This window comes from Oryx dammah, unplaced genomic scaffold (assembly GCF_014754425.2).
Source record: "Oryx dammah isolate SB20612 unplaced genomic scaffold, SCBI_Odam_1.1 HiC_scaffold_28, whole genome shotgun sequence".
NCBI lineage: Eukaryota > Metazoa > Chordata > Mammalia > Artiodactyla > Bovidae > Oryx > Oryx dammah.
The window spans coordinates 115408753-115424556 of record NW_024070212.1 but is presented as its reverse complement, the minus strand read 5'-3'; the positions used below and the strand labels follow the sequence as shown (position 1 = coordinate 115424556).

At 57.4% G+C, this 15804-nt stretch overlaps 1 protein-coding gene across 1 annotated transcript in view; it reads left to right on the top strand.

The window, feature by feature from the left end:
- The first annotated feature begins 3004 nt into the window (after positions 1 to 3004).
- PER2 (period circadian regulator 2) overlaps positions 3005 to 15804 on the top strand; it is a 39954-nt gene continuing 27154 nt past the window's right edge. Inside the window, exons 1-4 of the mRNA XM_040231902.1 lie at positions 3005 to 3136; positions 12326 to 12573; positions 13220 to 13282; positions 14230 to 14384. Of these exons, the coding sequence (XP_040087836.1) occupies positions 12344 to 12573; positions 13220 to 13282; positions 14230 to 14384 (448 nt within the window). The 5' untranslated portion in view covers positions 3005 to 3136; positions 12326 to 12343. The remainder of the gene's footprint in view (positions 3137 to 12325; positions 12574 to 13219; positions 13283 to 14229; positions 14385 to 15804) is intronic.

The window sequence follows — 15804 nt, the reverse complement described above, 5'->3', positions numbered from 1 at the left end:
CACTAATGTGTGCACCTGAATGCACACACGCATTCACACGCACACACACATATGCTCACCCATCACCTTGGCTCTGGAAGTTACCACCCCGCAGCTGGCCCTGGGGTGGCTGCTTCCACCAGATCTATGCCATTCTCCTGGGACTCACAACCCATCTTATTTGAAATTGTCCCCAGACCTCCCTCATCTCCCCTCCTACGTTGCAAACTCCTTATAAGGAGAGGCTCCAATGAGATGCATCTTTGCACACCCCCAATACTCAGGTGTCACCAAGTATTAGTGGAGTGAATGAACATTTCCAACAACAAGAATGAAGACAGGAGCCATGAGACGCTAAACACAGATTCAATTCCGAAATGTTGTCAAGGTTCATAGTGTTTGATAATTCCTAAAATAATGGATTTCACTTTTTACCAGATTTATGGCTGGAAACTAAGATCATGGCATCCAGTCCCATCACTTCATGGCAAATAGATGGGGAAACAATGGAAACAGTGACAGACTTTATATTTTTGGGCCCCAAAATCAGTGCAGATGGTGACTGATGTGATGAAATTAAAAGACACTTGCTGCTTGGAAGAAAAGCTATAACCAACCTAGACAGCATATTAAAAAAGCAGAGATGTTACTTTGCAGACAAAGGTCAGTCTAGTCAAAGCTAATGGTTTTTCCAGTAGTCATTTGTGAGAGTTGGACTGTGAAGAAACCTGAGCGCCAAAGAACTGATGCTTTTGAACTGTGGTGTTGGAGAAGAATCTTGAGAGTCCCTTGGACTGCAAGGAGATCCAACCAGTCCATCCTAAAGGAAATCAGTTTGAATATTCATTGGAAGGACTGATGCTGAAGCTGAAACTCCAATACTTTGGCCACCTGAAGTGAAGAACTGACTCATTTTTTAAAACACCCTGATGCTGGGAAAGATTGAAGGCAGGAGGAGAAAGGGACAACAGAGGATGAGATGGTTGGATGGCATCATTGACTCGATGGACATGAGTTTGAGCAAGCTCCAGGAGTTGGTGATGGACAGGGAAGCCTGGTGTGCTGCAGTCGATGGGGTCGCAAAGACTTGGACACAACTGAGCGACTGAACTGATGGGTGGAAACATAAAAGGCTAAATTTAGATAGGAAATGACATTAGGCTGAAGCCTGGATATAAGCAAGACACAAGAAAAGTTGAGCAGGAGGAGAATCTCTGTGTAATGTGAATGAGCTATCTGTTTTCTCTCACTTCCAGAACAAAGGAGCTTATCCTTGACGTCAATGTAGGTGAAGAAACAAAAGGCTCTGGGTGTGTGCAAGGTGCAGCTGGGCCTGGATTTGCTTGGCATTTGTGTAGGTTTATTCAGGAGGGGGCAGGGAGTCGTAGTCGAGGTGTCAGTATCAGATAAACAGAAGGAGGGGCCATTCTCAGCAAGGAGTGTGCAGCGCGCAGCTGGCCTGCCAGGACTTATGTGGGAAGGACTGTCCTGATGAACTTGGCGATGCCCGGCTTTGCATCTGTGTCCGAGGAAGTTGCACACACACTTTGCCGAGGGCAGAGGAAATCCTCAATGTGCGTTTGGCTTCCGGAACTAGCAGCTTAGTCTGCTTCAGCCCACCAGATCATGACTCTTCCTTCCTTCCCATCCTTGATCTACCAGTAGCACCCAGGAAGAAGAATGTACAAGTGGAGGGAGATTCCACAGGCCCCCTCTGCCCTTCCAAGCCCAAACAACCTTGCTTCCCACTTCGGACCCTGCAATTTCAGAGCAGGGTGCAGCCAAGCTGCCTTGGAGCCTGCCTGTGTTCCGGGTCCCACCAGAAAGCCTTGGCCCTCTACCTTGTCTGAGAGGAAGTTCTGCTCTCCTAACACTTAAAAAAATTTTTTTGGCTATGCCATAAAGCATGTGGGATCTTAGTCCCTGACCAGGCATAGCACTTGAGCCCCATGCATTGGAAGTCGGGAGTCCTAACCACCGGATCACCAGGTAAGTCCCTCTCCTGACACTTTATAGACAGAAGGCTTATTGAAGAGCAAATGGCCGCAGCCAAGGTGCTCAGAGTACAGAGCTCTCTCCCAGAGCCTGCTATACCGGGCTCATGTCTTTGTGGCTTCCGCCTTCGGAAAACCCTCCTTTTCCAAACGCCACTCTTCAAGTGCTGCCTCCTCCACGGAACCTCTGCGCATAACTCTTTCCCCGGTTAATTTCTGATCCACACCTCCCAGTTTAGTATTTGATTAAGTTCCCTTTTCATGAGATGGTCCTTTCTCCCGAATGACGCGATTTGGGGGCAGGGACAACATCATTTATTTCTTTTTTGTACATCCCCTTAGTAACAAGGACCCTATTTGCTGAACCAAAACTTGCGACGCATAATCTGAAAAGGAAGAAAAGGCCACCTGGAAGCTACGTATCCTGACAGATCTGGGCTAGTGTCGACCTCGGTTGCGGTGGTGGGCGTGCACCCGAAGCTCCAGCAGAGCCGCCCAGTCTGCAGCTAGCTATGAATGGATACGGAGTAAATGAATGAAAGGGAGTGAATGAAGAGGTTTGCGGGGGGTGGGGGGACGTCTCTGGCCGTGGCTCAAGGTGACGGTCTCTCGGGGTGGGCTTCAGCGAGGATTCGGCTCCGGGGAGGGCCTGGCAGGTGTGCCCTGGAGCCCCTCCCCGACCCGCGCCCAGCCCGCCCCTCGCCCCGCAGTGGTACGCGCCACTCCGAGCTCCCCGGGCCCTCGGATGCCCTTCGTCTTGAATGGAAGGCGCTGAGGCCGGAAGTGGAAGGGACCACTCCAGAGGACGAGGCGGGGGGGGCCACGGGCCCTCCGCGTCTTCATTGAGGAACCGAGTGGGGGAACATGGAGTTCCATGTGCGTCTTATGTAAAGAGAGCGACGGACGCTGCGGCCAATGGACGCACAGGGCTCGCAGGCCCCGCCCCCCAGTATGCAGATAAGGCGGCATCGCGGCCAATGGCGGGCGCCGGGGGCGGGCACGGAGAGCGGTCACGTTTTCCACTATGTGACAGCGGCGAGTCCGCGGAGGCGGCGGCGGCAGCGAACGGCCTTGCGGGATACACGCTGCTTTCGGCGGCGGCGGCGGCAGGGTCGGCGGACCGCGCACGGATCGTCCAGCGGACTGGTTAGGACGCGGCTCCGGTGAGTGCGCGCGGTGCGGCGGGCGTGGCGGGCCGGCCTGGGCGCAGACCGGCGTCTGGCCGCCTGGCTCTCTGGTTACGTAACCGCCGGCGGGACAGCCCTGGCCCCTGCCTTGGGGGGCGGGTGGTGGCCTGGGGTCTCCGCGGGCCGGCTCTGGGCGACGGCAGAGGATTCTCTAGTCCACAGAGATGCAATCGGAGGGTCTGCCGGGCTATTTCACTCATCCTGAGACCGGCCTGAGGGTGGGGGTGGGGGCGTTATTCCCATTTTGCAGATCAAGAAACTGAGATCCAGAGAGGTCAGGCCCATGTCTGAGGTCACAGAGCTACTGAGGGGCTGTACAGTGAGCTGTCCTTCTTAGACGATTTTCTTTTAGGAACCCTTCCTCTTCTCCCCCTCTTTCCCTCATCCCCCAAGGAGGGAAGCTGAGGAAGGTCAAGGCGACCAAGGGTCAGTGCCACAGCCTCTGGGAAGATGGAGGGCCCCTTGGGGAGCTGGCTTCCTGCTCTTGAAGACACAGAGCCAAGCCTCCAGATCGGGAAAGGCCACTGGTGGGCACTGGTCTAGGAGCCCTAGCTGGACAGCCCGTGGGTCCCCTCGAATGGGTGAGCAGAAGGACAGGACAGATGCTGGGCCTGAGCACAGATGCTCGTTCCCTTTGCCCACCCTGGACCCTGTGTGTTTATTCCCTCTCCTAGGGCTGGTAGAAGAAGGGGGAGGGTCCTGGTTTGTGATAGCGCCATCACATTATCCTTCTGGGCTGGACTTTGGCTGCCAAGTCCTGGACAGGAACCAGTGTGTGTGGGCGGTGTGGGAGGGGGGGAGGTGGCCTGCTTACCCCTCCAGGAAGGCCACGGTAAGGGATGACAACTCAGTTTCCAGGGCTTCCGTAGCCTACACAGAAGAAACCGGTTGGGAAAGCTGATTCATACTCACAGAAAAACAGCCAGAAGGTACCCTGGAAATCATCCCTTAGCTTGACAGATGAGGAAACTGAGGCCCAGCTGTCTGCGGGGCACAAATCATGACAGGGCCAAGCCCAGGCTCAGGGTGCCTGCAGGGCCTTTCCATCGTCCTGAGGGCCTTCATCCAGGGCAGGATGAACTTCAGTTCTTTGAAGGCCTGGGAGGGGGTGTTGCTGACTCTTGAGTGAGCTGGAATTTGGAGGCTGAACGGCCCTCAGGTCCCCCAAACATTAAGAAGCCCAGCTCCATGGCAGAAGCCCCTCCACGCATACCTTTCATCACCCACATCCAATACAGCAGGGCCACTGACCTCCTGTCTTGCTGCAAACAGGAGTCATCCAGCCCCTCCCACAGCCGGGGTTTGTGGTCCTGGGCTGGTGTGGCTAAGGAGGGAGCAGAGCTCTACCTGAAGGCTTTCCTTCGAAATTGAGTTTTAAATTCAAGGCTAATCACTTTTTGTCACAAAGAAAGTGATTTTTTTTTTATTCCTCAAAAAAAGTGATTAGTGGGTTGGGAAGATCCCTGGAGAAAGAAAAAGCAACCCCCTCCAGTTTCCTTGCCTGGGAAATGTCACGGACAAAGGAGCCTGGAAGGCTACAGTCCATCAGGCCGAAAAGAGCCCCACGACTCAGCGACTAAACAACAAGCAGTCGCTTTTTGTAAAGCATCTGAGTAAAAGGAGGAAGGGACTCCTGTTTCTTCAGCGGAAGCAACGTGATATGCCAACGGGGATGGCGCCGTGGGTGCTGGCAGTTATCTGTCGCTGTCGTCTCGCTGCGATTCACTGGCTCAGAACGGACGCAGCCCGGGCTTGCAGTGGGGCTGGGCGCTGGAGGGAGCAGGGGGCTGTCGCCTGCCCAGCCCTGGGCTGCTGCTCGGTGACCCAGAGCCCCCCACCCCCCCGCATCCAGGGCTCATCTGTGAGGCCGGGCTCAGGGTAGGTGATCTCTGAGGTCTGTTTTTCCATCTGTAGCTTTTTTTGTTGTTTTTCCCGCTCTTATTGGAGTATGGTTGCTTGGCAGTGTGTTCATTTCTGCCCTACAGCAAAGTGGACCAGCTGTTGTCGTGTGCCCATTGAGTCATGTCTGACTCTACACATACACACATCCCCTCTTTCTGAGACCTCCGTCCTCTCTCAGTCACCACAGGACATTTTAGTGGCTTTCCCTCTGTTGTACGGTAGGTTCTGTTTGGTGATCTAGAGACAGCTGTACGGAGTGGCATATATACGTCAGTCCCTCATCTCTAGCCTTTGGGATTCTGTTCCTCTGCAGACGATTCCCACAGGAGGGCTCCTGACTTGAGGGCACACGGTGTTACTCTGTGAGGCTTAGAAGGAAGCAGGGAAGGTTCCTCTCATTTGTACTATTTCTCACCCACACTGAACTTTCAGAAAAATAACTGGTGGGCACGCCTCTGTGTTTAAATGATGATGTAATAACCTCACCGGGCCTCAACAAATCACAGGCTCTGGCAGGTCCCTGTGTTGCTGGCGGGACCGCTCAGCGTTCTGTCCAGAGAAAGCGTGCCACTGAAAACTACCGTATTCGGCAAAACTAACTAGAAACGCACCCCACTGGACAGCTCTGCAGACGCTCTGCTCCCTGCGGAAGGCGGGCCGCCTGCCAACTGTGGAGAACCCCAGAGGGAGCCCAGCCCCGACCTCTGAGCTCTCCGTAGGCACCTCTGCAACAAGCTGGTTACTGTAGTTCCAAGTCTAGAGCGGATCAGAAGCAGTCAGTGAGCAGGCGAGCAGTGCAGGTCACGGACAGGGCCAAGGCCGCTGTGTTATCAGAGGCGGGCAGTTCCGAAGATGGAGGGGCCTCCGGGCCGAGTGCTGGACCCTCCTCAGCTCCTGAAGGCCTCGAGAGTCCTCGCCCCCTTCCTGAGAAGAATAGGAACAGCTGGGCTGGTCCCAGGCCCCTAGAGGCTGAAGCCAGCCTTAAGCAAAAGCAAGAGGCTTTTGCGTTGTTGTTTTAAATCCTGTGCTTCTTAAAGGTGGTGGAGCTAAGAGTGCCTGAGGGGTCTTAGGGAGGGGAACACGCCTCTCCCCAGCCACCTTCTCTTCCTTATTTGGACGGCTACAGTCACATTTTCCTCGGTTACCAGCGGTTTCCATGGAGAGTGCCAGTGTTTATTCAGGAGGACAAACATTTTCTCCAGATTACAGCAGCCTGGCCTCGGGGAATTGGCTCCTGCCAGGAAGTAGCAACCGGGTTATAATATTTGGGGTTGTAAAAGACGAGGGCTTGCAGAAACAAAGTACAGGCTGTGAGGTCCCTGTTACGTAAAGTTCAGAAACGGGGGGAATGAGCCAGGTTGTGAGAACTCAGGCTCCTGGGGACCTGGGGTGGAAGTGGGGAGCAGGGGTGGGGATGGGGGCCAGCAGCGTCGTGCCTCTGGGGTTGGGGGCTCAGTTTGTGGACACACAGCAAGGCGTCCCCATCGGCAGGTGTCTCATCTTCCATTTCAGCTGGTCTTCAGTGACTGAGCCTGCCCTGATTTCTGGTGTCTGCTTTCCACAGAGAAGGGCACGTCCCCCTCAGACCAGGGGTGGTGAGCGCAGGAAGCGTTTACCGTGCTGGCGGTGCTGGTAGAGGGCAGTGCTGGGGCTCAGGCTATGTTTTTGGTCCCGTTTCTTTCTGCTGTTTATTGTGGAAACTGAGTGTGTGCATGCAGGGAAGACGGGGAATGAAGGCCCTGGACAGTGTCAGCAGGCTTCTGCTCCCTCCCACCTCCCTGCCAGCTTCCTCCTTGTCCCAAGTGCCGCGAAGCCAGCCCAGACGGTGATCTCACCATGGACGGCACTTTCTGAGTGTTCCTCTGTCCCGGCCCAGCAGCCCCGGCTACTGAAGACATGGTCAGGGGCCCGGGTCAAGGGTGTGAGCGCAGCAACTTTCCTTCCGTCTGGCTGTTCCCCAGAGCAGCTCCCGCGTGTGGATGTCTCAGAAGTGGACGTCTCAGAAGTGGCCGTGGTGGGTCTCTCGCGGTAGGCACCTGCCTGCCTTCCCCTTAGCCCCTCTGCAGCCAGGCGGTCCCTTCCTCCCCCGGGCCCCTGGGCTCATGAGGAACGCCTCCCTCCCCCAGCTGCCCTGGTGGAAACACAGGCTTCCCGGGGCTTCCACGGAGCCCTGGCACACTGGCGAGGGCGGGCGCTCAGTGGACGTTTGTGGAAGCAGGAGGCAAAGTCTGCTTTGACAGGCACATTGGTTTTGCCAACTTGGCAAAATGAGGTCAGTCGGTTAGAGCTGTCAGTGCTGAGCGACGCGTTTTCTGGAATAATGAGGCTCAGACGGTTGGTCTGTTGTTTCCCGTTTCTGCCATGCTTGCCCTACGCTCTCAGGGGCTGGGACCCTAAAAACCAGGGCTTCTCCGAGGAGCTGGGTGACAAGCCCCGGGCGTGTGGAAGCACGGTGTGCCGCGCCTCCTCCACGGGCGGCCAGAGACGGCACTCTTGACAATGAACTATCTCCTTTTATTAAAAAAAAAAACAAAACTGTTTTTCTTACCCTGTCTCTTTTCCTCTAGTCATTGGCTGTGGTGTGCTGCGCCCAGTCACTCAGTCCTGTCCGACTCTTCGCAACCCCACGGACTGCAGCCTGCCAGGCTCCTCTGTCCATGGATTCTCTGGGGAAGAATACTGGAGTGGGTTGCCTTGCCCTCCTCCAGGGGATCTTCCCAACCCAGGGGTCAAACCTGGGTCTCCTGCATTGCAGGCAGGTTCTTTACCATCTGAGCCACCAGGGAAGCTCCTAGGGACTGTAAAAGCCAGCCCTTGCTGGAGGCTCACTGCGTTCCATACACAGAACCGCTGTCCTTCAAGCCTCTAAGCAGCCAGTGGGTGGTGGGTGCTGCTGTGGCCCACCTTACAGATGGGGAAGCAGGGCCCCAGGATGTGCGGGAACTTACCCAGGACCGCGGTCAGGAGGTGGAGGAACCTGCCAGAGGTCCCACTGTCCAGGGTCTGCTCACTTAGCCCTCCACTGCCACCCCCTCCCCTTCAGAACTGACTCAGCAGGAAGGCCACGCCCCGCTGCTTATCTAGAGAGGGCTGTAGGGGAGACGGGTAGTGTCCAGGGAACCCTGGGAACCAAGCAAAGCACGGAGGAGCCCCTAACAGGTGTCCCAGCTCCCACCTTGCTCTGCCCTGTAACCCTGCTGACACGTGAGTCAGACCTTGTTGCACTTTCCATCTCACGCAGAAAGCAGCCACGGCCTGGCTCAGACCGCGTGTCAGCCACCGGCCTTGCACCTGGCCCTCTGCCCTGACTCATCCGTCCTCCTCAGACCCGCCGGCCTCAGGACCCCTGCACTTGCCCATCCTCTCAGCCGCTTCAGTCTGTCTTGGTTTGGGTTCTCTTAAAAGGAGCGTGCAGCCTAAGCTTAAATGCTGGTCCTGTACTGGGAGGTGTAATCCCAGGGCAGCTGAGGTAAGGGATTGGAGAGTGCAGAAGAGACGACCGTGACACAGAGACACACACACGTGCACACACACACACACACACACAATGACACCCTGCTTCACAGACACCCAGCTGGCCCCTCAGCCCCTTGGGGTCTCATTGAAAAAACTATCCAAAAAAAGATGAAGGAAGGATACAGAGAAAAGGACAGTCTGTTCGAGGGAGGGATGGAGAGGCAGCCCAGCCCTCGGGGGCCGTGGTCCCAGCTCACCCAGGGGGCGCTCGCCCCCTTGGATCCAGCTGCCTCACCCAGCCCTTCGGCTGCAGCAGCGGGGGAAGCCGGGGCCCACCCGGTGGTGACCTTGGCGCTTCATCCAAGGTCACACGTGTCCAGCAGAGACTCCTCGAGTGTGGGCCCTGCAGTGACCAGGCAGAAGCGAGGCCTGCAGGCTTGAGGGAGTGTGGCCGCAGGGCTCTGAGTGAGCACGCCCCGGGGGCAAGTGCAAGGTTGCGTGTCACCTGTCTGTGGGCCTTCCCTGGCCCCCCTTCCTGATTCACACCCAGCCGCTCCCACGCCTGGAGCCCTGCTCCGCTTCTGTCTCAGCTTCCCTCATCTGCCCTGCACGCCGTTCCCTCCCTGACGGTCTGTTTTCCCCACTTGAAGGTGAGCTCCAGGAGGGCAAGAAGGCTGTCCCGTCCTCTGCGCTCCCCGGCCCCAGCGCTGTAGGCAGAGACGGGCCGGGGTCAGCCCTGCAGAGCACCCCCTGTCCTCCTTACGGCGGCTCCTGTTGCTCTGTGGCCGTCCGTTTGTGCCCGGGGTCTTCCTGCAGCAGTGCGCCTGGCTTCCGTCCTTTCACTGGGTGCAGTCTCCCCTCGGCTCATGCTCTCATACCGTGCACCAGGCCCTGGGCTACTGCTGGGAGGGACTCAGAGCTCCCATGCCCCGGCTATCTCGGTGACCCCGTGGGGCAAGGACAGACGGGACGCCACGCCCACAGGGCCGGGAGAAGGCGGAGCTGCTGGTGTGACCGTCGGGCCAGCTGCCGGGCTGGGTGCTGCAGCAGGCGCCAGGCCTCTGAGGTCGGAGCCCAGCCTGGGCCCGGGGGGTGGCTGCAGGGAGGTCCCGGGCCCCGCCACGCTGGCGACCCCGGTGCAGAGCAGAGCCGTGCTCTGCGCCCTGGGCAGAGAGGAGCTCAGCTGCCCCACGTGGACCACAGTAGGGCCAGCTGAGGCTGGGCCCAGCCACATGGGCCGGGTGGACTCAATGCCAGTTGCTTCCTTGCCGGTGGTCCTTTCCGGGTCTTTCTTCCTACATACCCCGCACTCACACGTCTCTGTGTGGACGGAGCAGCTTCCCAGGCGTGAGGAGGGGCCAGGCTGTAAGCGTGGCTAGACGTGCCCAGAGCCCCCGCTCCAGGAAGACTTTGCTGGTCCAACACAGGAGCCCTCCTGTTGGCCAGCCCAGGATGCTGCCGGTCTGCTCCCCTTTGGGAGTCTCATCCTTTGCGTGTTTCCTCGTGTCTTAACGAGGTGGAGCATCTTCCCAGGTCAATAGCTCTTACCTGGGGCTTCTGTGTGTGGAAACGGCCTGTTCTTAGTCTTCGGTCTCTCTCTTCCCAGATGTTGGCACCTTTCATTCTTTATCACGTTAGCGAGAACTTCCCTGAATGTTGAAGCCCGAGTGGTAGATGTGCTTGTTTGCTCCTGACTTTCGCAGCAGAGAGCTGGCGTTTGAGGTTCTCGTGATTCGGGACCAGTGAACAGCAGCTGTCTAAAACCACGGTCAGATGCTCTAACAGCCTTCCTCTGTGGCCCTGGCTGTCTCCTTTCGGCATGTAGACTTTCTCTTCTGAAGGTCTGATATCACAGCAGAGACGTCCAAGAGTAGCGTGACTTAGCGTCCTTCATAGGGAAACAGTTTGCTTTTTTCCATGGGTAGAATTTTCTTTTCCCGTGAAAACATCATTTCATCAGGATGCAGCTGGGCTTCGACCGTTCTCCTGTGATTTCGCCGGGCGCTTGGAGTCAGGCACATACAGGTCTGTCTTCAGGGTGCTTTCCTTGCATGTGTGCCTTTCTCTGTAGTTTCTGTCTCATTGTTATGGTGTCTTTTGCAGAAACAGCTGTTATCTGCAGGTAACAAAATGTGACTTTAATATCAGCCCTTTCCCTGGGCATGTTTAAAACGTTTTGCACGCTCATCCTTTCCACTACTGAGTCTAAACTTTATCTTTCGAATTCTCTGTTCTCATGTGACCCCTTCACCTCAGCTTGCAGCTTTAGCTCATCTGTCGTCACAGGTTTCATTGACTCTGTCATTTCTTGATCTTGTTTGTGACACAGAACCAGTGGTGCTGCCCTAAACTTGCTTGTCTCCTTGTGCCCTGGAGGTTGGACTTCTCTGGTCTTCATCGCGCTCCTTTTCCAAAGCCGCATGTTGGCTCCTTTCTGCTGATTGGTTCGGGAACCAGACAGGGTCTGATCAGCAAAGAGTGCTGTGGTTGGATTCTGCACGGGCCCCCTCCTTGGGGAGGAGGGGGCCCTGAATCCAGCGCTGTCTCTTGCTGTGCGTGTGGCCTGGGCAAGTCACCGCCTGTTTTCCCGAGAGTGGGATCCTGGTGCGCTGTGGACAGCGACCACGGGGGTTACCCAAGCCAGCGCGTGCCACGCCCCCCGCCCTGTCTGCAGAGCCACACCCGCCAGAGTCCTCTCCCTGCGGCCTCTCGTCCAGGCCCCCGAGCACCGGGGGGGCGCGGGGGCACATTCTGCCTTGGGGGGGGGGGGGGGGGGTCCACTGCCTGGGCCCTCCAGCTCTCCCGCCACTGCTCAGGGCCGAGGCTGGCCTCTGGGGACTGCATCTGTGTGTCCCCCCACCTTCTGGCTTCCTGGCCGCCAAGGCCAGGAGGAAAGTGGAGCGGGGTTTAAGCCCCCACCCCCAGGCCGCAGGGGGCCTGGCACCGCTGCTTCGGTGGCCCCACTGGCCCCTCCTGCCCCTCCAGGCCCAGGGGAGAGAACAGCCCCCCCCACACACACCTGGTCGCCCCAGAGCTGCACATCGTTTGCAGTTTCCTCAACCCTGACCTCATCCACTCGTGCGGGGCCTCCATCCAACTCTCTGTGGGTCTGCAGGAGGGTCTGTGTCCTGCCGGGACCCTGGGGAGGCACCCTCCAGGGTCCTGCTTTCGCCCCATGACCTCTCAGTCTCCCGTCCCTAGGCTTCCCGTGCAGCCCTCCTGCCCTGGGTCCTCACTGTCTTTACTCACCTGAGCCTACAACCGGTCAGTCTCTCTCCAGCCCCCCTCCACCCACCTACCCCCCAAAGCCCCGAAGTGAAACTTTCTGTCCAAATAAACGAAGTTCCCAGAGTCTGCTGCTTCCGACCCATCCGGGCTCTGCATGGACCCAACAAAGTGTGGACCCCACAAAATGTGGGCCCCACGCTGGCCTCATACGGACCCCCCCACCCCCCACTGCCGTGAGGGCTCCCACCGCCCCGCCCTCTCCACGCAGTAACCCCCCTCCCGCAGCCTCATTTCCCCCTGAAGCCTCCCCACCCGCAGCCTGGCTCTGGGTCTCCCGTAACTTGTGATGGCTGAGATATCTGAACCCCACTGCACCCCCATCCCCGGGAGGGCCATCAGCAAGGGGTTGTCCGGGGCTGTGGTGGCCCTCCCAGTTCAGGGCAGCTGGGGGCCCAGGGCACAGAAGTCACACTGCTGACCCTGTGTCCCTGAGCGAACCTGGAGGAGGGCTCCGACAGGGCGTCCCTCCTGGCAGGCCGCCTGCCCCCGCGCGCCTGACCACAGTCTCTGCTCTGCCAGCTCTGCCCCAGAGCCAGCATGGACGGCTGCGCCGACCACACGCCCAGCCCCAGAGACCCCTCCGAGGAGCCCGCACAGCCCCGGGCCAGCCAAGCCACCCTCCAGGAGGACGTGGACATGAGCGGTGGCTCAAGCGGGAACGAGACCAATGAGAACGGCTCGTCGGGGCGGGACTCGCAGCACAGCGACTGTGGAGACAGCGGCCAGGAGCTGAGGCTGCTGCTGGGGCCGCCGAGCGCTCGCCAGGGGTGGGTGCGGCCAAGGCCCCGGAGGCGAGGCCAGGCCTTTGTTTGCTCAGTGTCTCATTCTGTGCTAGCGTGGGTGCTTTTGCAGTCTTTAAGTCATGATGATCAAGTGTCTCAGGACTTTTGAAAATCTCATTAACTCAGTTCTGTTGCTTAATCGTGTCCAACACTTTGCAACCCCACGGACTGCAGCACGCCAGGCCTCCCTGTCCATCACCAACTCCTGGAGCTTGCTGAAACTCATGTCCATTGAGTCAGTGATGCCATCCAACCATCTCATCCTCTGTCTTATTAACTTATTAACAACTAAACTCTCCTGAGGTCTGTCCTTCCTTATAATGGTGATGTGGGTGTAGGACTGTGATAGATGCATGATGAGATGACAAGATCTCAGGAGGCAGAAGAGTCAGGTAACCCTGAACGATGCTGAGTGGTTTGCAGAGCATGAACTTGCTACTCTAGCCTAGGATGTGTATCGCCCAGCACTTCCTCATCTGGCATCCGGAGGTTTTCAGTTCGTTTTCTCTTAACCTCGTGTTTTTCCTGATTGACTTGCTGCGGTGTGGTCCAGCCTGTCATCCCTGGGTGGATGGGAAGGGCAGGGATGGACACACTCTTCTGAGTTTTGCATTTATTTTTGTTCTTTTAGTCCAGAAACCTTTGGCCTGATGATGGCGAAGTCTGAACACCACCTGTCCACCAGCGGCTGCAGGTAAGGCCAGTTACTACTCCCTCCATTCAGGGCCTTCGGAGAGATAGAAAGGTTTGTCATGAGGCGAGGTTGTGGGGGTGATGTGACTGTTTTCGAGCTTCTGTTGGAGCCCATCAGTCTGAGCAGCTGTGCCCTCTGTGAGTCTGGCCTCGTCCTTTCAGACGACTGGGCCCTCAGGCTGCTCCAAGCCCCTGACGGTGCCGCAGGCCTGCGGCTCCTCTGGCTCTGACTTGGCAGGCCTTGTCTGCATCTCAGACACGTACCTGGAGTGTTCCTGACCTCTCTATTTAGGTGTTTGTGACAAACATGTCCTTAATTTCATATTGACAGACGCTTTCCCATCACCACTGGGGCAAAATTCAGACCTCAGTCTCGGGCCTGGGGGCACTATGCCATCACCCCCGAGGCCCAATCCCATCACTCTCTGGATCCTCTGTCTAAACAGCCTGTCTCCCTCTGCAAGTGCCCACATCCCTGTATCCTTGGATTTGAAGATCCTCCTTATACACCTGGTCTCCTCTCCTCTCCTCTCTTCTCACTGTTCACATCTTTGTCCCAGGACGCCACCATGCTGTCCCCTGGGGTCTCTGTCACTCACTCCTTCTCTCTCTGAGACCGGAAGGAAGACAGGGCTCAGCAGTGGGGCAGGTTGGTCAGGTGGTGGGTGGACCAGTAGGCCTTGTTGGTAGAGAACAGCCAGCAGGAAGGACGCTCTCCGCGTTCACCTGGGTAGAGTACTGTTTCTCCCAGCACGGTTCCTCTCCCTACGAGGGACGCAAGGCATGTCTGCCAGTTTTGGTTTCACAGCTGGCGGGGGCACCCCTGCACCCTGCGTGCGCACCAAGAACACGCAGACCGCAGCGTCCTTGCACCCCAGTGGGGAAGCTGGGCCAGAGGCACAGTGGAGGTGGCACTTAGGGTGATCGTGTCCTTCTTCAACTCCACAGCAGCGAGCAGTCCACCAGAGCCGACGCCCACAGAGAGCTCATCAAAACCCTGAAGGAGCTGAAGGTCCACCTCCCTGCGGACAGGAAGCCCAAGGGGAAGGCCAGCACCTTGGCGACCCTTAAGTACGCCCTGAGGAGCGTGAAGCAAGTGAAAGGTAGGTGTTTGTTCCAACCTGTAGCAGTGAGTCTCAGATCTCCCCAGATCAGAGCTTAGACTCGGTTGATTTTCTGAAACTCAGTCCAAAATAGCAGAAGGAAATCATAGAAGTCTGCTGAAATCGCAGCTGGTTGAAAACCTCAGTTCATCAGAAGTTTTCTATTGTATGTGACTTTTAGAGAAAAGAAAAAAAAGCAGGTAGAAAACCAGCCAACAGAAGAAACCTGTTTATTAATACAAGATGGCGCTTTTGAGCTTTCTAGCATGGGGTCCCGTCACGTTCCGGAGTGTCCAGTGCCTTCCTGGCTCTGGCCAGAGAGTGCTGACGTGCATGCAGGCTGGGGCCGTGAGTACCCCCCTACACCCAACCCGGCCTGTCGCTGAGGGCTTGCCTTGAAAAAATCATGTGAGGGGATACGAGGAGGGTATTGCCTCATTTTTCTAAACGTGTGAGTTTCTGCTGTGGTTGTCTTTCCACCAGGAAGGCAGGCAGGTAGGCCCAGTGCCCATTTCCATCCCAGGCAGTAACGGCCTGCATGATCCACAGGCCACTTCCCTCTGTGGGTCTGTTCGGAGTTTATCACTAGATGGAAGAACACAGAAGAGCTTTCAGAACAGCAGAATCGAAGGGTTTCCCTGGTGGCTCAGCAGTAGACAATCCGCTTGCAACGCAGGAGACGCAGGGTCAACCCCTGGGTTGGGAAGATCCGCTGGAGGAGGGCATGGCAACCCACTCCAGTGTTCTTGCCTGGAGAACCCCATGGACAGAGGAGCCTGGCGGCCTACAGTCCTTAGGGTCGCAAAGAGTCTGGACTTGACTAGAGCGTCTGAGCATGCACACAGCAAAATCAGCTGAGACACTTACCTGAGACAACATGTGCTGGGCTCTTCACAGAGGCAGTGCGGGAATCAACGAACAAATACTGCAGGCTCCAGAACGCTCAGATGCCCTGCGTTTCAGTAAATCCCACATCCCATGAATAACTCCCAGTAGAGCTGGCTTTCTTCAGCAGCTCTGCAACCTGGCCTTCCACCGAGCCGGTGCCCCTGCCCTGGGTCTCAGGTAACCACAGGTGCCCCTGCCTCCGGGCAGGTAAGGAAAGCGTGACCCGGAAGAGGTCCCAGCGTTTCTAGTGCACTGTTCTGCCTGCAGCCCACCCCCGGGAGCCCAGGCCCTGGACGCCGCACCTGGGGCCCCTCTGGATGGCTCAGCCGCGGAAGCCGGTCGCCCGGGGCCTCTCTGGACGGCTCAGCCACAGAAGCCGGCCTTCTGGGGCCCCTCTGGACGGCTCAGCCACGGAAGCCAGCTGCCTGGGGGCCCTCTGGATGGCTCAGCTGTGGAAGCCGGCCTTCTGGGGCCCCTCTGGACGGCTCAGCCACGGAAGCCGGTCGCCCGGGGCCCCTCTGGATGGCTCAGC